Source organism: Hetaerina americana, unplaced genomic scaffold, assembly GCF_022747635.1.
Source record: "Hetaerina americana unplaced genomic scaffold, ioHetAmer1.1.p SCAF_12, whole genome shotgun sequence".
Lineage (NCBI taxonomy): Eukaryota > Metazoa > Arthropoda > Insecta > Odonata > Calopterygidae > Hetaerina > Hetaerina americana.
Window position 1 is genome coordinate 11861697 of NW_027286292.1, and position 26724 is coordinate 11888420.

A 26724-nucleotide genomic window follows, 5' to 3' on the forward strand; every position below is an offset into this window, starting at 1 on the left:
CAGGAAAGTAAAACATCATTCATAAATGGTATTTATATTGTTTGTCCTTTCTTTCAGTGATCTCTTTCATTTGATGGAATCATACACACTCCTCTTCCTTCTACACCAAATATCTTGTGTCCTTTCTCCATTGGATTGTTGGCGATTAGAAGTACATATTACCTTTACTGCATTTAAAATTGAACTCTGGTCCTGTAACTCATATATCACTGCTTTTTAATTTAGGATGGGATTACTGTATAGTTAAAACAGACTTGTGATGCCTTTTAAAAATTATTTTAAATATGAACAAAGCTCATGATACTTTGTCATCCTACCATATATAATGGTGACAGGCCCAGTATGAGGGGAACGAAAGCAATAAAGAGGACCAAGGAGTTGGCAGTGCAATATAAATATAACTTCAAACTAGAGTGGTTTAATTTTTCTTATACATTACAAAAGCAGGAGTTAACATTGGAATAAAAGTGTGACACTTGTTTGATTCATTAAACAGAATTATATTTATTTTGAACTCAATATGAGTCAAAATTACACCAAGTATCAACATGTTCAGTGATAAATGCAACCATTTCCGCAGGATAAAACATCAAAATATGACCCATACTCTCAGAGGAAATTTGGCAAATGCACTTACTGTTCAGCACAATATTCATGGTTGAATGCGAATGAGCCAGCTTTCAATACTTCATTAAAAGCCAACAAACTATTTAAAAGAGTGTTGAACTCAACATATTTTAAAAAAAACGAGATTCCTCCACAGTCACTGATTTCACCTGTGAGTATTAATTCCATAATAAACTGAATGGCTGATTGTTGGACTATGAAAAATTCACTTCCACCCACCACAGAACTTTTAGGCATTTGGATTTAAAGATGCATATACAGGCTTAAACATAGCACTGTTTGGGGGCCCACCTCTTTGTGATAGCTTTATAATACATGTCTGGGCCAATTAAGCAAACACACTACATATATTGTCTTCTGGTTTTGAACTCGCCTGTCCTTTGGTGAATCTTTAGGTAATATAGTGTATATGTTTACTTATTCCATGTATCATCACTCCACATTCCATGGCCATGATTCTGTTTCTATCACAGCTAACGACTTGGCAAGCAATTTGCAGTGAATTGATGCTGAGGAGGACATTCAATACTTTTGAAACTCACCCTTGAAGCTTCACCATAGTTTCCAAGTTCAGGGAAACAATTTTACAAACATGAAATTACTGGTAAAAAATGAATTTCAAGCATTAAAAACACTAATCTTAGGATGCCGAAGAAGAAGGACTGACTTAAGACTAAATGTACAATTGATTTCTTCTTCTATTCTCACACTACTCTAAGATCACTCCTAAAATTGACATATGTTTAAGCCACTTAATGGCAAGTCCAGTTTTGTTATAAAAACTGATTATCACATGAAATTGACCAGCACTGACATAGTTGAAACTGATATGGCCATCCTATATGCATTTAAATTGGACAGGAAACACCATAACTGCATTTACAATGATTTTGCTTATCACATCACAGCTTTTATTTCTGGTATCAGAGCTCTTGCCATCAGCTCATCTTCTCAGAGGACTGTCATCAATCTTTCTGTGACTGTTCAGGACCTGGAAAAGACATTTTTTGCACTAAAATAGCAGTTATAGCTCATCACTGACTGCTCCCTAATGTCAAAACCTCCAGGGAATTGATGAAATATTTGTGAGATGATTTTCAAAACAAAGAATGGGTACAACCTTCAGTAGCCAAATTATATTAGTTCTCCCACGTTCCCTCAGTCAGTTGACCCTGAGTTAAACTATTTTACAATCATATCCATTTTATTAATTGATAATTTCTGTTAGTGGATTATCAATATTTCCTTTTTTTATATTTTTGGTTATATTTTCATGAATATTTTGGTTACAATTAAGTTGCTGTCAGGCATTAGCCAATAGACAATTTCAAATTCTGCAATAATATCATAAAAGAGCACTAGAGTAGTTACATGGAAAACCAATGCTCATTTTAGTGAAATTCCATAATTTTAACAGAGATTAAAAAAATTCTGTTTAAGATAAATTTCCTTCATCCTGGACTTCATGAATGGCTATTATTGTTAATGCTATCTCAGACTGCTTTGTAGTAGTATAAACATTACTCCCAATAAAAAAAATTGTGAATCTTGAAGCATATTAATCTCCTTTAAAGCTTAATTAACTTTTATTTAGCTGTGCAATGCCATCCAAGACATCTGCTAATGAAAAAATACCCATCTTATTGTGTATTAAAGGCAACGATGATTAGCCCCAAAAGCATTCAAGAAAACTAAGGAACAAGGCAATATTCAGCTCAAGGGAACTGTCCAAAAAACCATTCATGTAAATAAGCCATGATATGTAGCATTTGTGGACTTGGAGAGTCTTTGACAGTGTAGATTGGAACGAAAGGTTCTAAGATATTAGAGGTGCTTGGAAGTGGCTACAACAAAAGAAGAATCCATCACATCTACAAGAATTGGGTAAGAAGCATGCAAATGAAAAATAGAAGGAAAAAAGAAGCCTAAACTTAAAAAGCAGTTAGACAAGGATGCAACTTTTCGCCAGAACAATTCAAAGTATATCCACATGTAGAAGGGGTAATATAAGAAGCTCCAGAATTGGCATCAAATGAGTCAAAGTGAGTGATGAAAAAATTAACATGATCTGTTTGTAAATGACATCGCAGTAATGGCAGAAATGTGATATTAACTGCATTCAACCCCAGTACTATGGCCTAAGTACTTCAGAAATATGAGCATCTACAAGAAAAAACTAAAATCTTGTTTGTGAAATAGAGAAGTTGAAGGCAGATATAACAATTCTAGGAATGAAACTGGAGCAAGTGGAGTCCTTCATCTAACTGGGCAATCGTAAAACTTTGAATGGAAGAAGTTTGACAACATCAAGCAAAGAAAAACTCAAGCCGAGAAAGCATTCATGAAGAATGGGTGACTTGTGTTTGTGATGCCAAAAAACCTGAGGTTGCAAATAGGGAAGCAATTTATCAAAACATTCATATGGAGCATGGCACTCAATGAATCAAAGATGTGGAACATTGGAATATTGGACCAGTAAAGAATAGATGCCTCTGGGTTCTATTCTTCGCTTCACCAGCAACATGATGCTCAAGGAGAATACCAAACAGTGATTGAACAAAGTGAAGAATGAGGAAGCACATAGAATAGAAGAAGGTAAAAGGGCAATTTGGAGAAATCTAGGGCAAGGAAGAACTAGTGGATTGGGCACTCCTTTAGGCACAACAGATTACTTAGAAATCTAATAAAGGGAACATTTAAGGGAAGATCTCTCAAGGATGACCAAATGGCAAGTACATAGGACCAATTAAGAAAAATATAAAGCATTGATGCTATCAGGGGGTGAGGGAAACAACACTGAAAAAAGAGAAAAGTGCAGGGCTGCAGTAAACTAACCTTAAGATTAAAATACTGATGGTAACTTCAAAGCTCTAGGAGACATAAAAAGGATTTTGATCAGGCATTAATGAAAAATTCATTTGCGCACCAAATTATGTCTCAGGTTGTGGAAAATAAGGTGTTCGAGGGAGAAAATTGCATTCTCTCCAGGAAATCATTACAACATGACCTCATCAAAGATGACCAGGAAATAAGCATTTGCTTTAATTACAAAATCAATGAATCATTCTCATTTTATTCACAAATATACTTAGACATATTTGGAATTATTAAATGCAGTCATTGTTCAAGTCAGCCAAATATTTAATCTCGGTTTCATTTCAGAGATTTCGATTGCTGAATGAATGGAGAAACACCATAATCATTTCTTGCAACTGTTAATCATAGGCTTTTGAAACACCATAGCCTCATATAACTCACCACCAAGCAGTTTCCTTGATCAGAACATTGTAAACTGCACAGAGTTGCACACCTCCATTTAGTGCCAAACAGAGATTGGAATACCACAAAATACAGGCCTCCACAGTCCTCCATAATCATTGATCTTAATGCAATAGGCACATTGACTGACACTGTTGACTTTAATAGTTGTAATGCAAACAAAGATGTTATATTGAAATGATTGGCAAGCAGGCATGGGTTCTTTTTTTTCTGGAGCCACACCAAGGGGGGTAACTGATTAGATAACTCTCAAGTGAGAGATTTAAGGCAATGGAGTTACTTAATACTCCAAGGGGAGAGCATCATTCACAGCATGATTTATGTGGAAATATTTTCCATGCTCAATATATTTTCTTGAGCATGCATCCATCCCTCTTTGATCCATCAAAGTAGACACTCCATTATATTCTATCATAGGTGGTAACCTAGGTCATTTTGGTGAATCAAAAATACCACTGTGTAAATTTTGGATAGTTTATGTCCAGGGCTATTTTATGACAAAAAAGGAGACAAGATGGAATTTTTGGGACAAAATACCACACAAACCTCAAAACATTCTCTCCTCTCTTGCACGATATGACATACTTGCAACGTACTAAAATGAGGCTGTGGCTGTGCTGATTTAATAAGAATTTCAACTCTAGGTGTTCCTCTCAGATCCCATTTAACCTAATTTTTTGCTCCTATCCCCCTCTCCCCACACCGTGACCACCATTACACTACATGAGAAAAATTAGCACCACTCACCTGAAAGGTATTGGACACTCCCTCGTAACCATATATCCCTCCCAAAATATACTTGTAATTGCCAAAGTGCCGTATACGATAGTGCCCTGGGGCATCCCTCTCAGCAACTGCCCACTCCACCGTGGCCTCACTGCAGCCAAGCAGAAACGAGGTCCGCATCCAGATGAACCTTGGGGTGATATATGCCGAATGAGAGGAGACATATCATCTAGGTTACCCTATGGTTACATTGACATGAGCACCCACTTTAGCAATTAAACCATTATTTAAATTAATACCAAGGAGAATTTAAATGGTCGCCCAGCAGCAGCAATAGTGGTGGTGGCAGCAGTATGGCCAACTCAAGAGGTTACAAGTTCAATTCATGCCTAGGCGAATTTTTCTCCACTTAGGGATTTGGTGCTTGTCATTGCCTTTAATGTAATATGAATATTAATCATCCGATATAAAGGCTGAAAAAAATAAGGCTCTTTTATGATTGTTGTTAAACAAATAAAAAAATGAGTTACAGGAGAGATTCTCCTCATTTGATGGACTTTGAACTTCGATTTTAGATGAAAATCATCACCTGAACTAATTCATCATGATAATGATCAAGGTGCATGAAAGAAAAACAAAATTTTAATGCTTTTTTTGACTGTGTTAATATTTAATAATTTGTTACCCCACACAAACTAAAAGTAGTACTAATTAGAGGTGGCTACCAAGAGCTAAGGTCATTTTCATCATTAGTGGGCAATTTGGAAGAGGTAGAACTTTCAGGGAGTGATGGAAGGATGGAGAGAAACCAAATAGTAATAATAGCCTACTGTTAACATAAGGCACCAATCGGTCAACAATTTCAAGTCCCATCGGAGGATGTTGTACTTCACTTAAATTGCTCTCCAACTGGGTAGTAGGATCTGAATATCTTAAAAATTCTGCCTCCTGAATTCGAAACCGTGCCCTTATGGTGTGATAGAAGTACACTCACCACTGCATCAAAGTGATCCATCATATATGCCAAATCCCAGATTTGCAACTAATTGCAAACTTTGACATGTCTCACTCTAAAGGAATAATGGTGCATTGTCAATTTAATAGTTGACTCCTGAGTGACATGTTCATTGTTTCTACAAAATAATAATTTTCAATTTTAAACTTAAAAGGGGTTTCTATTCAAGTAGATTGGTTTTATAGTGAATACATCGCTTTCTATGTCTTATTCATGCAAATAGTTAACCCATTCTAAGTGTTACATAAAATGAGAATACTTGCCTGAGTTTACATTTTGGTAAATTGTGATCCATGGAAGGGAAAATTAAAAAAAATATTAAATGGAAAAAATGCACCTACCACTACTATACATATATAGGTTAAAATCTTAAGTATGCCAGGGAAAAAATAGGTCTGCTTCGATGATGCCGGTGAAACTTATAGCCTGTGATAACCATGAGCTAGGGTTGGACTCAAACCTCCTGGGGATGGCAGGAGTCTCAAATAAACTTGAATGGTTTTCTAGTTCTCTCCATTTCTATCATCATGCTCTGATCACAGCAATGAAATTTACGATTGATTCGATAGGAGAGGGCAGAGAGAACTAGATCTTCAATATTAAGCCCAGTACGGTAATGATAAGTTGGTATCTTATGTTCAGGTGCAGCATAATGAAAATCCTTTCAATATCCCCACAATAAAAAGACAGTTGAAGGCAATTTTATGAATGAAAATGTACCATTAAGTATCAAAAACTTACTAATTTTCTATGATGTCAATTGCAAAAAATGTGATAATGACAACAGATGACAGAGGCTAATGAATTGGTGACAATACAAATTTAAAAGCCTATTTAGTGCAGCACGGTGCCGCTATGTGAAGTGCATTCTACCTCCTCTCCCACATTGACTAACTGTCCAGTGAACTCATTTCTAAGGGTGCGCATTACAATCACCACACTTGACTTACTTCGTACTCCAACTGGCATCCGTGTACACAATATCCCATTCTCCATTATCTCTCTGTTTCTCCACTGAAAGAAAAGTGTCTTCCTGCCTGAGATTATTTCGTGGATGCCCAGAGACCTGAAATTAGAGAAAAAATTGGGTTTTAAACTCGGGTATATTGAATTTTTATTTTGTAACAATTGGGTATTTTGTACCTGGGTCATAGCCGTAGACCAATGACTCATTTCCAGTTATAACCAATTTTAAAAAACCTGGGCCATATTTTGTGGCTTAGGGTAAGTCCCCTGCAAATCCAGCTCATTATTCTTGACATTGAGGAGACAAAAGAGAATTTGAAGAGGCAGCTGATGATCATTCAGAAACGAAAATTTGCCACTTGTTTTGAAAAGATGAAGTGATTCTAGGATATGTTTGTAAGGCCCCAAAAGCAGCACTTCGAATATATATATATAAATATATATACACATATACACACACATACATATGTATACATATCTGGCCCCCCTACACTGATGTGTGAAATTCACACATCACGGTGTGGGGGCCAGATCCTTTCCCTGAGGCTATATATATATATATATATATATATATATATATATATATATATATATATATATATATATATATATATATATAGTCTGAAGACGACAGCCAAGCTGTCGAAACGTCAAATAACATACTGTGAGTGTCCTTTCTTTGTGTCTCTATATTCTACAAATCTACACCCGTGTTTTTATATATATATATATATATATATATATATATATTTATATATATATATATTTATATATATATATATATATATATATATATTTATATATATATATATTTATATATATATATATATATTTATATATATATACACACACACACACACACACATATACACATATAGATATAGACATATACATATATACACATAGGTGGGTTGCGGTAGTCCTGGGGGTAGAGCTTTGGACTACTGACCAGAGGGTCCCAGGTTCGATTCCTGGGCAAGTCTCTGGGCACTTGCAGCTCCACCCAAGCTATGTGATTTTACGGGTACCAGATCTTCCTGGGAAATCATATAAGTGCAGGGAAAGGAACTGGTCCCCCTACCCTGATGTGTGAATTTCACACGCCGTCGGGCTTAGTACTGGATGAACTCTACCATCACCTACCAAATCGTCCTTCGGGTTGATTACTGTTCATGGTTTTTTATACACATATATGTACATGTACATATACATCTATGTGCATGTACATCTACACACACACAAACACACACACACATTCACACATATATACACACACACATGAGTGTATATTGGGCAAGATAAAGACTTTATGGACCCTTCTTCCACCTAACTCATAAACATTACATTGAAGAAAATCACAAACATCCAAGCTCTAGTTGGAGATAAACACCTAATGGGAATTAAACCGGTAACCTCTGGGTAGGCAGGTGAGGATGTTATTCCACTGCCACCAAGGCCGGCAAAAATTGCCCGAACATTGATTTGAAACCCGGACCCTTAGGTTAAAAGCCTAATACTCCACCAACTAAGCTATCTGGGCTTCTGATGTTCAATGGATCCTGCACTCCAAGCAAGAACCTCTGAAATAATTTCACAAACACTTTTCAATTGATGAGTGGGTGGATGAGATGCTGAGGGGGCTGATGGAAAATGAGAAACTTACGAATTTGACGCGCACTACTTCCCCTGGGTAAGCAACTGCTGGCGGCTGCTCGAGAACTTCACCATATTTGGTGCCCCAGCGCGTCGAATCAAAGATGACAGGTGTGATGAAAGAGATGAGGGTGGACGGATCTATGGATGGCGGCTGCGGCCCAGGGTCTAGTGTCTTCCCCTGCCAAGCACAAAGGAAGGGCCTCTTTACTACACTTAGAGCATCCATGCTCAAGAGTTAAGGAGCCTCGGAGCAAATGTGTTTTTACCATTTAATAAAACAATATTACCAAATGAATTCATGCATGGATCACACTTCCGTAACTTGTTCATTCTCAAAATATTTGCAAAAATATATAATAAAAACTGTAATGAAGCTAATATTATATATCATATATATATTTTATTATTAGAATTCAGTCAGTTTTTTCAATAATTTGCATGAATGTACATACTTATACACCTGAGACTTTTTCAGGAGAAAGTAACAAAATTTATGAGTTTTAAGATATTCTTTCCTCATTTAAAAAGCTATGCCTATGAGTGGTTTATGGGATTCAAAAATTATCCCACATCCCGTGATTTTTTTGTCCTACAATATGGTTGTTGTTGAATATTTTTCATCTTCTTTTAATCTGTATTTATTGGCTATTGATTACTTTGAGTATTATTTTTGTTTAGGCAATGCTTTTCCTTGTATTCCTTCTCATAATGATACAACCGTCAATGTCTGGTCAAGGTGAAGGTTTTTCACACTTTCAAATTGCTGCATTGTAATGCATATTAGAGGATGACTCCAAAATAAGTTACTGTTGCACCCCCCACAGTTCTTTGAATCATGATACATCATAATTTTTTTACATTATTATTTTATTAAAGTTGATGCCATCACATTTGATGGCAAGCCAATAAGACATTAAGTCCTCAATCTTCGGTTAATCATCATGCACTTCCTCCATACTACCTTGATCAAAAATTTCCCGGAATTTATTCAGAAAATTAAAAATACAAGTTTATTGATCTAAATCTATATTGTCCCCTTCAAAGTAATCCCCATCGACTGCAACACAACACGTGGTTTTTTTGGTCTCGGCTCATTTGGTGAACGCCATTCACTTGCCTGATGTCTGGATTGCGTGTCGTACTCATAAACCCACGTCTCGTCTCCAGTAATGATCCTTTTGATGAATGTGGGATCGGATTCAGCCTCGCAAATCATGTCTTTTGCGACGTCAACACGGTCTCTTTTTTGCATGAAATTGAGGTCTTTTGGCATGCTACACGACGGAAACCCAAATCATTAACCACAATGTCTTGGGCGGATCCATAGGCAATGTTCAAGTCCTCCGCTATTTCTCTGATGGTTAATTTGCGGTTATTGACCAACATTTCTTTTACTTTATCAATTTTTTCACCGACTTTCGATGTCGATGGTCTGCCACTCGTTGCCGAAACACTTTTCCAACATTTCCAACATCCGTGCGCCACTAAATCCGTTTTTTACGCAAAATTTAATACAAGTTCGTTGTTGCAAATTTAAATCCATTTCTGCAATTGTAAAAAATCGCCAACACACACAGAGATAGATGTACTCTTGGCTACGTAGCTTTTGCAAATGTCAAGTTATGACACTAAGATTTAAAGGGAATATCAACAACAGATGTACCAATTTAACAAAAAAAACAGAACTCAAATCGGAACGATGGGAGCGCCACACGGTGGTTATTCCGGGAACTTTTTGATCAAGGTAGTATACTAACCGATAATGTTCATGTTACTCACCTCTACCAATACTCTGGCTAGCTTTGCATACTGATGCAAATATAAGGTTAAAGTGTGGGGTCCATAAATGGTTGAGGCTCCTTCGTACCGTTGCACCTGAAATAGATGGAAAATTTTGGGTTGTATTATTTTCCAACAAGAGGAGTATATCAAAAATGAGAAGCTTCATGTATGGACCAAAAAGCCTGAGTTTTAGGAGAGGTACTTTGTGATTAAATCTAAAGTTTGATTGTAGGCAGCACCCAGGTAAAAATAAAGAACATGGTGTAGATGAAGATAGCTTAGGTCCAGCCATACTCGATAATGAGATAGAAAGGGTATTTTGGGAGAAGAAATCAAACATGGGTATGGGGGTACACAACATTCCGATGGGACTACTAAAAAGTTTAGGAAAATATGTGAGGAAGAGTCTAAATGAACTGATTCGTAGTATGTATGAGGAAAGAAGCTGGCCGGAAGACTTAGTGGGATCAGTGTTAGCTCCTATTCTGAAAAACGTAAAGCCTACATCATGGGAGGACTACAGAACAATAAGTTTCATTTCCCACACAGCTAATGTTGCTCTCAAGATCATCAACAAAAGGATAGAGAGTGGGGCATTAACAGTATAAAAGTTAATGGCTACTTAGGGGATAATCAGTCTGGGTTAAGGAAGGGGAAAGACATGCACTATGCCATTGCAATAATGAGATCACTAATCAAGAGGAATATAGAATACAATCAGAACGTACTGGGTACATTCCGAAGGTAACGAAATTGAATTTCTCGCACAGCTCCTATTAGTCAGAGTTGGATGAAATTACTTGGAGTAGGTGGGGGGGGGCGCTAAGCTTTGCCAAGAAACCAGTTTCAGTACTCTCCAAGCTGTGGAAGCAACAGGACATCAGTTATTGTAAACCTCCACGCGCTGACTGTGTAATGAAAAAAATGGAATCAAAGATCGAGCAACGTGTCGTGATTAAGTATTGTGCTAAACTGAAAAAATCTTTGGAGGAGACAAAAAAATGATTTGTGAGGCTTATGGGAACTCTGCTCTGTCCTACTCATAAGTTTTGAGGTGGCTAAAGGCCTTTAAGAAGGGGCGGGAAGAGGTTCATGACGAACAACGCTCTGGGCTGCCATTAACCAGCAAAACCGACAACAATGTGGCTGGTGTTTGACAATTGCTGGACTCAGACTGTTTAATAAGTATCAAGATGGTTGCCAATGATCTGAACTTGTCATCAACTGTTGTGTTTTGCATTGTTACTGAAGATTTAGCAATGAGGAAAGTGTGCGCCAAGCTCGTGTCCATGGTTCTGTCAGACGGCTAAAAGACCAACAGAGTGGAAATTTCCAGTGAACTTTAGCAACATATTGAAAATGAACCTAATTATTTAGACAACTTCATCACTGGTGATGAAACCTGGGTTTTTGAATACGACCCAGAAACAAAATGCCAAAGCTCTGAGTGGCACACCGACCAGACCCCCAAGCTCAAAAAGGCAAGAATGAGCAAATCAAAAGTGAAAACGATGTTCATTGTCTTTTTCAACAATAAAGGAGTGGTCCATCAGTAGTTTGTTTCTCAAAGACAGACAGTTAATGCCTCCTAATTTATGGATAAGCTGGAAAGACTCCAAAAGTGTCATCAGGACAAGAAAACACATCTCTACTACCTGGCAACTCCATTCGTGCAATTGTTTAAGTTTGATAATGACAATGCTCTAATTTGTCAACCAGCCAAGGGGTTGTGAGCGTTGCTGAGTGAATTGGAAATTCCGTGCCATAGATATGGGATGAGAATCAATATAAATAAAGCAAAGGTTATGTGATTTTCCAGAAAGAGAAAGGCTACAGTTAACATAAAAGTAAGAGGGCAAAAACTAGAGCAGGTGAAACAGTTTACATATATCGGAAGTGTTATAAACCAAAATGGTCTAAGTAGTAGGGACATAACAAATATGGAAACATGGTAGCTGAAGCAGGAAGATGGATGTAGATTGAAGGCTTTTGAAATATGTGTGTGGAGAAGGATGAAGAAGGTGAAATTGACCAAAAGGAAAACAAATGAGGAAGGGCTAGGCATGGTGGGCAAGTACAAGGGATTGTTGGGAGAAATCATATGGAGGCAGGAAAAATGGATGAAAAGCATATTCATCAGCAGAGGGATATTGAAGACTGTAATAAAGGGGAGAATATTAGGCAAATGAGGAAAGAGCAGGAATAGGATACGGGTTGTACGGGATGAAGGAAGGAAGGAAGTACACAGAGACTATGAAAGACTTGTGGTAGAGTAGGATGTTGACTTGTGTTTTATTTGGAGAGACAAAATATTTATTTGGTAGTCGTGTCCATCCAAAACCTACCTTAACCGGTAGATTACTATAATTAATAATAAAATTATAATTTATGGTCATTGAACATATTGTGAAATAATAAAATTTTGATATTCCACAAGTTCCCATTTTTACCATAGTATTTTATGCATTTCAATGCTAATACATCATTAACAGGTGCAATACAAGTGTTGTCATTAACAGGTGCAATACAAGGGTATGTCTGTTGCGTGCACTTGTGCCTACAAAACAAGGATGACTAGATATAGGTGGAGTCAGTTTGGCAGGAAAAGTGGGGGATGAAGTGTGGGTACGGATGGTTCCAGTTGTTGGGTGGGATTGTTGTTATCAAAGTGTAGATATGTAGAAGGTGAGAGCCCAGAAAATTGCTTTTCTCTTTCCTGAGAACTTCATTAACTTCATCCATGGACCTACCATTGCATCATTTCTATCATATTTTTTGGATTGACAAAATGTTGGGGGATATGAGCTAGAACAAGTGAAACAATTCATCTATTTGGGAAATGTTTTGTCATTGTAGAGGAATTGGATTAGAAATCAGGCTTAGGAATACTTTGTGTCACGTAATTAAGATCTTTGCAACATGGTAGTTTTTAGTGCCCAAGTCCATTGAAAACCTACCATAGGCCAATAGACTACTGCCAAATACAAAATAAACATTTTGGGACTTTAAGCTGCTGAGTTGAGTGCACCCACCACCACTGTTTTGTCTCCTAGGCGACACTTGTGCAGAAGGGAGGCTTACCGTGTACTCCTCTGGCGTGGTCACATAGTCGGAGTAAGTGTTGCTGAGACCAGCGATGGCAACAGCGAGTGGCCGGCCACTGGGCCCCACAACAGCCTCTATCTCCTCGGAGATGGCATCCCTTATGCGGCGGCCTGCCATCGTGGTGAACTCGCCTGGGACAGCCGCCACAACTACGGATGGCGATGAGCCAAGGATTGCCAATTGCGTAGATACGATGCTGGGTTGCCACTCATATGGGAAGTTCAACTGCAAATGGGAAACATGCCAAGATACATGCAACCACTAAGGAAGCTCGCTAGGCTCCCTTTCATGCATGATAATTCATGCCATATAATAATACTTTTTCCCTTCTCCAAAGGTAACATTCCCATTTAACATTATTTTGGTAAAAGCGACAATTGCATTGGCTTGGCAATTCCACTAAATGTAACGGTCATCAATTAATTTCATTTGATTTTTTGCTACCTATTTTTACACATAGTACTCTAATAGTTGAAATAATAATTATTTATATATCTGGAAGGAGCATCTGCATTGATGATTTAAATTGGGATTGGTTGAAGCTGAACTGACTGTCCACAAAGAGCTAAGATAGCAGTCGACCGATATGAAAGCAGACTTCAACAGAAAGAACAACTAAATCCTTGTTTTGGGCATGTTTTTACAACATCAACTCAATCCGATGCTTGTACATAGAGGATTTATTTCATGTTACCTAAATAACACATCAAGTCAACTTATCTTTCTGGATCAACCACTTTCAGCAGTTAATGAATTAATAATCAACATGCAAATTAAAATCACTAGCTTCATCAAGCATTCTAAGGAAGGAACTGAATGCCTGGAATCGGAATCCGTCCTCATATGAATCTTACATAAAAACACAGTTTTGGTTTACATTAGTCAAACTAAGGAATAACTCAAAAGTCACATGTGATAGATTGATGGTGACTAAATATTCCAGTCGGGGAAGTAGCATTGTGAACAAAGAAGTATACTCTTCTCAAATCTAAATGTTGATTAATCATAGAATTAATATTTGTTTTTACATTAAACAAATTCTTTCAACACACATTTCAGGTATTGCCTTTAAGGTTGAATATTATTCATTATACACAGTTTTAATCTTTTTTACTTTTTAATTCTTGTATTTGTTATTATTGAGAATCATGACGCTAATAATCATTAATCAATACAACTAACATTATTGATACATGCCAATGTTTTTAAGAAGTTTTTTTTGTCGGTTGATACCCACAAAATTCTCTGCCACAAATCTCTATCATAGAATACTGGTTAAAAATACATTAGGAATGATTAGTACATTCTTGTGCCACCATTTAATATGCACATAATGATGCTCTGGAATTGATTATATTGAAATGAATATCGGCAAAATTTCTCTAATAATATCAAAAATATTGTAGCAATTGATAACTAGGGTAGTTTAGCAGATTATAATTTCAATATTTGCGTAATTTGCTTTTTATTTGATTTTTCTCTAAGGTTTTGGAAAAACCAGGAAACATTAGAGATTTGAAATTTTACTCTTCAAACAAACCTCTCCGGTCGGTACCAGGATGGGCTTGGCACCATGGCATTCTACTTGCTCGCTGCTGGGTTCATGGATCAAGTTTCGTACTCGGTTCCAGAGTGGATTATCCATGGTGGACCCTTGGCCAAATGCCCGTGCCCCAGGGCCGTCAGTTGTCCCGGCACCGAAGCTGTAGCCCATGGCAGGCAGGCAACCATGGGCCTAAAACAGTGTGAGGAAAAGACGCAGGAGGTTTACATCCATATATACGGCTGCACTTTTCATGTACATTTTACTTGATCAATCAATTTTTTAATCTTTTATCCATTCGCTTACAAAATGTATAGCAATACGGTTAAGGCACTTAAAAATAATGGAAGTTATTCTCGCAGGTGATAATAGCTGTAGTATTTTCTATCATAAGTATAGAGGTGGGGGTGATTTGATATGGATATTATTTTTAGAGAATGAAAAGTGGCGGTACATGCCTGTGTCAGCCATAGACAAGCACAACAAAAGGCTCCACTGGTTCATACCGCTAAACTTTCCATCCGATGGACTGATTCTTCATCATGCATTTGCAAGGCTCTCCACATGAATTATGATAGCTTGGGAAAATCGGCCAATGTAGGGGTTCAAAGAATCATTGCCCTACCCTTAGTATTTTGGGGAAAATACAATTGTGGATATGGAAAAAATAGGCAGATTAGAGGATAAGTGAAATATTGGTTAAGGTAGGGTATGAAGAGTGACATGGTATGGGAAACTAGAGGAAGACAGCAATTATAAATATTATTGCCAGGAAATGGGGTACTCAAGCCTAAAATAGAAAAAACAAGTCAGATGACAGGAAATGGGTATAAGGGGAATAAGTATTTTGGCCAATATGTAGGGGATCAAAGGTGTGAGATGACAATGAGAAATTTAGAACGTGCTTATGTTACATGTAACGATTCTGTAAGTTCACAGGAATATGTAATATTTTTTGGGGTCTGTCCGAAATTCCTCTACTGATGGCTTACCACAATAGAAATAAAGATGCTGCACAATAAAAGAGGCAACCTATCAATGAGCTATCAAACTATCATGCATGGGTGAACTATCAAAATCTATTCAAAACCACTTCACATGGGCTACCCACAGCTGCCCTGATACCAAGTCCTATATAGTATGCCAGTCTGGAAAATGCTCTCTATCCCTCCATCCAACAAACAGAGTTTCAGCAGAGCCAGTATTATTTCACGGTATCATCTTGATATGGTGATATCTTGAGTCCTCTCATTTGCTGCACCTTCTCCTTCTCACTACCACTTAGGCTGAGAAGTGGAAGTGGATAAGTGTGACTTCTTGTCCAACAGGAAGTAAAAGGTCACCCATCCCTTTTAACTAAATGGTCTTAAGCTCGATGCTTCCGGAGCAAAATAACTCCATCTTGCATTGGATACTGTAGAGAAATATAGTGACGTGTAGGAAAAGAGCTCAAACTTAAAAATGTTCAACTGGTAGAGTGAATAGTAGTAGTTAACTTGGTACTCCAATTCACCCTCGCAACAGGGAGATTAAGGGTAGATGCACAACTCTTCAACAGAAATATCATTTGTCAACTTGATGACAGACAGGTACAAGTATATCAACATTCCCCAGTGTTGAATGCAAGAGGTGGATTTAGTGAATTTAAAACTAGTCGCCAAATATAGACAGACTCACAGATGTTTCTGCAGTTCTGAGCTATCTGGTAATGACAGGGAACATGTCCATGGCTCTGATAATATTTTATAAAAATCCCTTATGTTGCACAGAGGGAAATGTCAATTATTTGTAGAACCATAACAGGTGTGAATAAAAAAACAACTATCTTTTGTTTTCTTCACCCTAAATCTTCCTTTGCCAGATTGTATCTCCCTAGAAATCTAGATAGTTGAGGAATGGTGAGTTTGGTGTGACTTCAAAACAGGGCAATTTCAATGCAGCATGCCGAGTATTTCACAGCACAGACCCTCTGCTGAGCCTCATAAAAGACCCCAAGAATTAGAGGTCACAGGGAAATTTCTATTCCAGGCAAAAAATTACGACAGCAGATAGTCTTAGTACAGACTTTCTCATCTCTTCCCAAGGAAAACTACTTTGCTGTCTTATCACTGAAGGCGGATGATTATGTCCTAGCTAAGCTTAAAATAAAGAGTATTTAGTCAAAGGCATTGCTCAAGGATCACACAAATTAACCCATGCATAGATTTACTAATGAAGTATTAACAAGCATGGGCTATCAAAGGAGTCAACATACACTTCTTAGTTTCTGCAGGTTTGAAGTCCCTGACTGAGGGTATCTTTGTTAAATACCAGGATGGTGTTATTAACACACTCTTGTTATATTGCATCAATCTCTCGGGTATGTGATGGACAAGAGAAGCAGAGTGAGCAGAGGCCAGACTGAGGACAGCCTAGGCCTAGGTCATCTTTTTGTTCTACCATAGCTATTACAAGTCAGCTTACATCCACTGGGCCTATGCTACTCTGCGTGCCTTTATTAATATATGTGATACATGCTCTATCATGTGCCAATGAGAAATATTGAGCTTGTCGAAAACAATAGGTGTACTATATAGAATGCAAGCATTTTCAATAGAAAAAAAGTTGAAAAGGACTTTAAAACATTAATGAATAAAAAGACATTTAGGACTTGCAAAAACATTTTATGACAAAAGTTACCCAGGAAGAGGAGAAGATACAGCCAGAAATCTTTCCAAGGAGTAAGTTTTTCATTATAAATTGCCAAAAAAGAACAGCTTACCTTGATATTAGAGCGTGATCTTCGATTATAGTATATGACTTCTTGATTGGGCATGTCCACAAACTGATGTATAACCTTCAGTGCTCCAACAATTTCTGTAGCCGATTGGTCCTCAAAGAGTTCCTAGAAATGTGTAAGAAAAAATATTTCAATTTTTTTCTTCTCAGTAAAATTCTGCACAACATTAAAAATATACACTCATTTGCTTTATAAGGTCATCAAAAATCTAGGAAGGAATGAATTCTTTCCACCACCTTATCTCTGTAGTGTTTACTCTAAATCTGCCTCTAATGTAGGCAGAATACATTTTCTAGCCTCATCCTATCTGACTTAAGGACAGGGATATAAACTAAAAGCTGAAAACTTAGGCAGTTGCCAAATATACACATAAATGAATACAGGTATTTTTGGAGGGAAGTTAGGTTAACTGGATGTAAAAGTAGGTGGTTTGTGATTCGCTGGAAACAAGAACACATATCTTTGGCAAGATAAAAATAGCCACCAGACAATGAGAATACTAATGAGGGTTGTTAATCTTAAAAAAAAAATGAAACTAACGGTAGGATGAAGATGCATTTTTAAATGGTACACTGATTTATGTTATCATTTCTTTTGGCCGAATTTCAATCACAGTGAAAATTTCAATTAGTGACAATTACATTGGAAATTATGACCTGAAAACTTAACCTGTTGTTATGTACTCATTATAATACTTATGATGCAGGTAAAAGAGAAGGTACTGCTACTTTAGTTTGCAATATCAAACATTCTGTATGGATGTGGAGAAGAGCCAGGAGAAAAGAAATAGAACAGCTATCTGCGTTTTTAAAGGTAGAGGAAGCCTCTACATACTATACAAGATACTTTAATACTTTAAACATTCATCAAAAAGGTATAATAGCCATAGTATAGGGCAGAGAACAAGAGAGGAAAATACTCTGGCATATACAAGGTCTGTTTAAAAGTATCATGAATTTTGAATTTTCGTGGGTTATATATATTTGATTTTTGATTTTTTTGTGGTGTTATGTTGGTACTTATGTCTCTCACTTGTGCTGAAAAGTTTGGCCATTTTGAATGTTCAGTTAATTGTTGAAAGCTGTTTTGCTTGGACGTGTTTTGACTTGTTATCGATTTTTGCCTGTTCCAAAAATTGGATCAAAGAATCTGTATCAAATTTTTTGTGAAAACAAAATGAAGTGCGCAGATGCATTACAAATGTTGACTGTGGCATATGGAGAAGCTACCTTGGACCGAAGCAACGTTTATCGGTCATACAAAATGTTCTCAGAGGGCCGAAAAGATGTGAACCATAAAGAGCGTGCCGGATGCCCGAGCACGTCAACAACAGACAAAAACATTGATGAAGTGAAGAAAATAGTATTGGCCAATCTTCGAATCACCATTAGAGAAGTTGCTGAGGACCCAAACATATATTTATTGGCTCATGCCATTTGATTTTTACCGATTAATTTGGCATGACATGGGTCGCCATGAAATTTGTACCAAAATTGCTCAATTTCGACCAAAAACAGCAACATTGCATTAGCATTGCTAATGAGGTGTTGGACTCTGTCTGTGACGACCCAAATTTGCTCCAGGGGTTCATAACTGGAGACGAATCATGGGTTTATGGTTAAGATGTGGAAAATAAAGCTCACTCATTCCAATGGAAGCTGCAGCACGAGTCAAGACCGAGAAAAGCACGCCAAGTTCGGTCGAATGTGAAAGTTTTGCTGTTTTCTTCAAATGCAGGGGCGTGGTGTATCATTAGTTCTTGCCACAGGGTAGAACGGTAAATAAGGAATATTACCTGCAAGTTATGCACAATTTGCATGAAGCAATCTGCCACAAACGCCCAGATTAGTGAAAGAACAAAATTGGCTTTTGCTCTTTGACAATGACCCTGCTCACACATCGTTACTTGTGCGCGAATTTTTGACCAAAAACAACACACAAATGATGGCCCATTATTTGCGTTATTCCCACAGATTTGTTTTATAGTTAAAAATCAAAAGATCTTTGAGCTCTGATTAGGATTATATTTTAATTATTAGAATATGTATGCTTCCTTGTCTGGGTATTAGTGGGAAAAATTCTTAAGGTTACACAAAATATAGAGAAATTTGAAGGGAACAATGAGAGGAAGAAAAGGAAAAGAAGATTTGAAACCACTAGATGTACAAGTAAAAACTACTTTTTGAAATCTGTGTTCTATTGGTATAATGCAACTAGAAAACCCTTGAGGAACTGAGCATTGATAAAAACATTCTGTAGTGATACTGTTGTTGTATGCGAAGGTTTTGAAGTTGCGGTTGCAATTACTACAGTTTCTGATTTATTCAAAATACTCAATCCTGTTGCAGTACCTCTCTAGGTAAATCATTGAATTATGAAACTGTGTAAATCCATTCAGTGACCAATATAGTTAAAGAAATTATTAAATTTTTATGGAGTTATGGGAGAAAATGTGATAAAAATTGTTAAATTTTCTAAATGCTGATTTTCATCTTTTCTCTGATGAGGATACACATTTTGTGCTTGCATCAGTTTTTGTAGCTTCGCTAACAAGACCTTTCTATTAGTCTAGTAAAACTGAGGCTCTCTTCAAGATACTGATGGAGCAACTCAACTACCAAGTGGAAGGTTTTTACCCTTGGTTTTTTGCTTTCAGTCCAAAATTCAGACTCTTTGCTAGTGTGGATTCCCAGTTCCTGAGTGGTTATGAGTAAATTACAATAGCATTCAGTTCATGCAAATTATTTGAATGCATTCCGGTAATACCAAAACTCCATAATTTTTCCATAATTTTATGTTTAAAACATAGGAAGATAATTGCGGTGAAAATTGAAAAGGCAATGATAAAGGGAAGGTAGCAATAATGCCCATCTAATATGCCAATACACCCTGATACCACTTCAAATTATGTGAAAATATCAAATAAAAGCCAAATGGAGGAGTAATATGTAATTTGGATTGTTTGAATGGCTTTCCCTGGTACTTCAAAATATTTATGGAGGAAATATTTACTGTGGTTCATACGTATACTACATTCAATGACTACAATCAGCACATCTGTTCAGTGCAGTAATGATATTGCATCAAAAATAAAATATTCTATACTTCAATGGGTATGGTATGTCATGTAGACGACGAGCACAGGAGTTACTTTTTGTGCGATGTGTGAAAAGTTTGCCTTAATATATTTCATGCATCTTTAGCTTCTATTTAGGTAAAAAAACATGTGTTAAAAGTTAATATAGGCAAAATTAATTATTATGAAACTTAAGTAGGGGCAGGAGAACTATTGAAAAATACCAAAAATATGCTAAATTTTCAGAAATGATGGTAATTTATGGGCAATACAGAGATCAGTTTTAGAGTGGTCCATGTCCATCTGTCACAGGCTAACCCATATGTCACTCTAGTGGGTACACGCGACCACTCACACGTGACTTGTCGCGCAGGCGTCCGGCGATGATACTCGTGCTCTCGTACATGTCCCGGCCAGGGCCCCGGGCCACGCATAGCCCTGTCTCACCATGGCATGTGCTTCTCAGCTCATCACACTCCTCACCCGTGTCTATGCACCGTGGGCCCAGGATGTTGGGTGAGACATCCCCCAGGTTGCTGGATGCGAAAGCTGCAACAAAGTCTCCCTTGGGGTGACAAGCAGCCATGCCGATGACAGAGAGAATAAAGGAAAGAATCAGGTGTTAGGTAGTATCTACTGATTGTACTGCTCTTTTTAGGTAGTTGGTGCTCTGCTCTAGAGGCAATGACACAGCAATAAGTGTAGGCAAACAAGAAGTAGTTATTGATGTGTTATGCTCAACAGAGGTAGATTTAACCATGGACATCCTACAGGGAAATGTAATAAGGCCACTTCTATTCTTGATATACATTATAACTTAAGCTCATTCATTAGTGGCAAATTTAGATTTGAAGACAATACCATGGTATACAGGGGAATAGGAAAATGAGCAGATTGCAGACTACATCCTAGTGAATTAGGCTAAATATCAAATTCATGCCAGGAGTGGAGATTAGTACTGAACATATATTAATGTGCGGTTTCAAAATTTTGGAGCAAAAGAAATATGATCAGGGTAGAAATCATACAAAGAGGGTTCAGTAAATAAAGTTTGATTCAGATACTTTATTGTGTATATATTCAATTTTCTGGTTTTTGTTGGCTTAATTAGTTCGGCATATGTGATTAAGATTTCACTAATTTGATTCTAGGGGATTGTATCAGTAGCGACTGGTGTAAGTTGAGATATGTTCAGTATGCCTATTTCTGCTTCTGAAGATGAAAAATGCTTTCCGTGAAGGTGCTTCTTCACATTTGAAAACAGGAAGAAGCACCATGGGGACTACAAGGAGAATGAGGAACAAACTTCACATTGATGGTAGCATGATAATCGTGATTCACATTGATTCTGATTGACTCCCATCCTGAAAGATTTTAAAGCATATTTTAGCTGAAGTATATGGAAGATGAGACTATCCATTAGCTTCCCGTAGCATTACATATGCTTCAGTTGACTAATTGTTCAGGCAAAAGTAAATTTGCAATCCAGTGTTGTGTTACTGTTACCAAGGTTCCATCCCTTTGATACTATTGTGCATCATCAATGAAAGAAAATTTGTTGAGGGTCCCTAGCAGAGGGCCTGTATTTCCAAAAACATGGGTTTTCCCCAACTTTTATGCTCAATTTGAAACTATTTTTAAGTGATCATGCTAAAGGGCACCCTCCCCGGACTACAACCTTGACGTGGTGGAAGGGCTTGCGTGCTCCGATGACCCCTTGAGCTGTGCTGGGGGGAGTAATAATAATTGCTCCTGGTAGAGTCACCCATGCCAGATAGGTCGAAGGTTAGGAGCCAGACAAAAGGTAGTCCATGCAGCGTCTGTTCCTCAGCGAGGCAGCTGCAATGGCGTCTGATCCCAGTGGGGCGGCCAGTAAGTGATGGTGTCACGTTAAAAACACTATTGAGGAAGGCAACTGGAAACCACCTCAATTATCATTCCAAGATAAATCTGATGGTCACTACAGAGATTTTGAGTCCTGGCAACTACGGGGTTCAACCCAATTGGCCGTGAGTCGTGCCCGGCAGCATGGGAGGCAAGTCGTCATCCCACAAAACCCTTGCAAGGGAAAACCGGCAGCAGCAGGACAGAAGATGCAGGAGAAGAAGACCAAATTAGTTAGAATATGAACGTGGAATGTTAGGACAATGTTGAGGGCAGGGAAATTGGAGAATATTAAGCAAGAGATGGAAAGGGGAAAAATAGATATTTCAGGTCTATGCGAGGCGAAATGGAAGGATAGCAAGGATTACTGGAGTGATAATTATAGACTAAAATAAGCGGCGGGGACGAGAGCCAACGAGGGGTGGCCATAGAATTAAAGGAAGAGGTAGGAGAAGCGTAGTCAACATAGAACAGGTAACAGGTAGAATATTACTAGTAGAGATAAAAGCAGAACCGACGAACTTGGTTATTATTCAAGTATACATGCCACCGATCAACCATACAGAGGAAGAGGTCGATAGGATATACGATCAATTAGAGGACATAACTGCGTGTGTTCCTGCAGGGAAACATTTGATAGTGATGGGGGATTGGAATGCGACAGTAGGCGAAGGCAGAGATGGTGATGAGATGGGGGACTACGGTTTAGGCACGAGGAATGACCACAGGGAGAAAGCATTTGAGTTCTGCAGGAGACAGGGGTTAGTCATCACCAACACTTGGTTTAGACACCACAAAAGATGCAGGTATACATGGAAAATGCCAGGTGACTCAGAGAGGTATCGGCTAGATCATATTCTGGTTAGACACAGGTTTAGGAACAGTGTGATAAAGTCGCACAGCTTCCCAGGAGCGGATGCGGATTCTGACCACAATTTAGTTGTTATGAAATGTAGCATCCGTTTCAAAAAGATAAGACAGGGGCGGCGGGTTAGAAAATGGAATGTAGAAGCATTACATGGTTTGAAAAGGAAGGAGTACAAACAGCCGGTAGAGGAAATCATGGAGGATGGTAAAGAGCTAAGTACTGTCGAAGAAAAATGGGGAAGTATCAAGAAAGGTTTATCGAAAGCCGCAAAAGACACTATTGGAACCGTTAACGCCAAAAGGACTAGGAAACCATGGATCACGGATGAGATGATTACAAAGATGGATAAGAGGAGAAAATGGAAGAATGTAAATACAGAGTTAGGCAAAATTAAGTACAAAGAGTTAAACAATGAATTGAGGCAGGCAACAAATAAAGCAAAAGAAGCATGGTGGAAGACGCGGTGCAAGGATCTGGAAAGTTTACAAAGGAAAGGTGAAATTGGTGCGCTGTACAATAAAGTTAAATCTTTATTGGGAAGTAAGAAAGGACCATCTATGCTAATAGTTAGAGATAAGGTGGGTAAGTTAATAGTTGACACAGGAAAGATCCAAGAAAGATGGAAGGAATATACACAAGAACTGTATAGTAAAGAACTTAGACCAACAAAGTTAGACATAGAAAAGGAACATGATGTAGAGGAAGATAGCTTGGGTCCAGGCATACTCGATGATGAGCTAGAAAGGGCATTAAAGGAGATGAAGCTAAATAAGGCCGTGGGGGTGGATAACATTCCCGCGGAACTATTGAAATTTTTAGGAAAATGTGGGAGGGAGAGGCTATATGAGCTGATTTGTAGTATTTATGAGGAAGGAATCTGGCCGGAGGACTTTGTGAGATCAGTTTTAGTTCCTATTCCGAAAAAGGTAAAGGCTACATCATGTGAGGACTACAGGACAATACGTTTCATATCCCAAGCAGCTAAGGTGGTTCTCAGGATCATAAACAAAATGATAGAGAGTAGGGCAAATGATTACTTAGGGGATGACCATTTTGGGTTTAGGAAGGGGAGAGGTACGCGTGATGACATAGCAGTAATGAGATCTTTAATCGAGAGGAATATAGAATACAACCAGGAGGTATTTGCCTGTTTCATAGATTTTGAAAAAGCATTTGATAGAGTGAATTGGGGAAAACTAATGAGTATATTGCAGAAAGTAGGAATAGATTGGAGGGAAAGGAGGCTAATCCACAACCTGTACATGTCTCAGACTTCTCAGGTGCGAGTGGGGAATGGGGAGTCCGGATGGGCAGTGTTAAGAAGAGGAGTAATGCTGGTTTGCCAATTATCGCCTGTGATGTTCAAGTTTTACATGGAGGAATTGATTAAAGATGTATGGGAAGAACTGGAGATAGAAAAGGAAGACGGCGGAGAATTTGTAAAATCAGTTAGATTTTCTGATGAACAAAGTCTAGTTGGTCAGGGTCTAGGTGTAAGGCAAGGTTGCCCATTATCACCGTTGCTGTTCAAACTGTGTTTAGAGGAAATGATTAATTGGGATGAACTGGAGGTAGGAATGAAAGGGGGCGGGGAATTGTAAAATCAGTTAGGTTTCCTGATGACCAAGCTTTAGTTTATCAGTCAGCCAAGGGGTTGCAAGCATTGCTGAGTGAATTGGAAATTCAGTGCAACAGGTATGGGATGAGAATCAATATTAATAAAACAAAGGTTATGTGATTTTCTAGAAAGAAAAAGGCTAAGCTTAACATTAAAATAGGAGGGCAAAAACTAGAGCAGGTAGAACAGTTTACGTATCTCGGTAGTGTTTTGGACCAACACGGTCAAAGTAGTAGGGACGTAAGGAGAAGCATTGCACTAGGCAAAGAGGCTTTCACAAGGAGGAAGGAGTTGATGACAGGGACGTTGAGTGAGGATGTTAAGAAAAGACCCGTAAAAACTGTGATATGGAGTGTAGCTACAGAAACGTGATCATTGAAACAGGATAATAGACATAGATTGGAGGCTTTTCAGATGTGGGTGTGGAGAAGAATGGAGAAAGTGAAATGGACCGAAAGGAGAACAAATGAGGAAGTACTTGGTATGGTGGGCAAAGAGAGGGGTTTGTTGGGAGAAATACTATGGAGGCAGGAAAAATGGATGAAGGGCGTATTGATTGGCAGTGGGATGTTGAAGACTGTGATAGAGGGGAGAATGTTAGGCAAACGAGGAAAGGGAAGGAACAGGATAGGGATGTTGGATGGGATGAAGGGAGGAAGAAGGTACTGAGAGATGAAGAGGGACCTGATGTAGAGTAGGTTACTGGATTTTATGTTTTGTTAGGAGTCACAAAATATTTATTTAATAGCTGTGTCCATCCAAAAACCTACCTTAACTAAAAGGCATGGACGTTGTACCTTGGGAATAATACTTTCCCTAATATTTCAAGGGTGAGATTACATATTTTTTAGGACCAGTTTTTCAATAACAGTACACTTTTACATATTAAAACTCTGTTCAGAAAAAATGAAAGCAGAGTCCTTACCTTTCCTGGCAATTTTCCTGGATTCATCTCCTCCTCAAATAGCAAAGATGCATATCCCATATTGTCACTTGAGATTAGCTTGTTCGTATTGTTCATACTTGTCGGATGTACGGCAAACCAGTTAATGATTCCTAATGGCCGGCTTCCCTCCTCACTCATCATGCGGAGTTGCATCATCTGCTTATCTGTGTTGTAAGCAAACCTATAAATTAATAAAAAGTATATCAGCCTTAAACTGTGACATCGTAATGCATTTTGAGATTTCTTTAGTGCATTAAAGAGATATTTTCTTTAGGAAACCTCCCAGCTGTAAAAGTTATTGAATTTAGAATGAACATGAGAGGATGTGCTCCAGTCATTACTGGGGCCCTAAAAATCTTGGCATTGATCTTCACACCTATTTTTATTTAATCTGACATCAGCTTTTTATATTTGATCAGCTTAAACTATTTGAAGCCAAGTTCTCTGTCACTCATTGTAGAATAGTACCATGACCCTTTGTGAAACATTTGCATCCATTATATTTTTACCAATAGTAGCAAGAAATGATTATTATTTATATTTTTAACAACACATTATTTAAGACATTACCATAAGTATCCTGGATGATAGTCCAGAACTACAGGAGAAATGCCGATTAATTATTTTGCCAGGGGCATGATGATTGGAAATGTTTCTGAGTGCCCAGCAGCTATCGATAAATGTTACTAATGCATGTGATAAAAAAAAATTGAATGCCAAAAATACTCTTTACTCTTTTAAATTTATTGCAAGCAGATAAAATTTGCCAAAAATCCAAGAGAATTCATCTTTAACAGCAGCATTCAAGACCATATCTGCATGGGACAATTGACAACATATGCTACTATGCTAGC

General features: G+C 37.9%; 1 protein-coding gene across 1 annotated transcript in view; it reads right to left on the reverse strand.

Moving 5' to 3' along the window:
* Positions 1-435: 435 nt before the first annotated feature.
* Positions 436-26724, reverse strand: part of CDase (neutral ceramidase) — a 57808-nt gene continuing 31519 nt past the window's right edge. The window contains exons 6-15 of the mRNA XM_071582688.1: positions 25850-26051; positions 20910-21119; positions 17461-17583; positions 14697-14891; positions 13133-13381; positions 10049-10144; positions 8277-8447; positions 6598-6713; positions 4654-4822; positions 436-1618 (exon numbers count right to left, since the gene is read on the reverse strand). Coding sequence (XP_071438789.1) covers positions 1571-1618; positions 4654-4822; positions 6598-6713; positions 8277-8447; positions 10049-10144; positions 13133-13381; positions 14697-14891; positions 17461-17583; positions 20910-21119; positions 25850-26051 — 1579 coding nt within the window. The 3' untranslated portion in view covers positions 436-1570. The remainder of the gene's footprint in view (positions 1619-4653; positions 4823-6597; positions 6714-8276; positions 8448-10048; positions 10145-13132; positions 13382-14696; positions 14892-17460; positions 17584-20909; positions 21120-25849; positions 26052-26724) is intronic.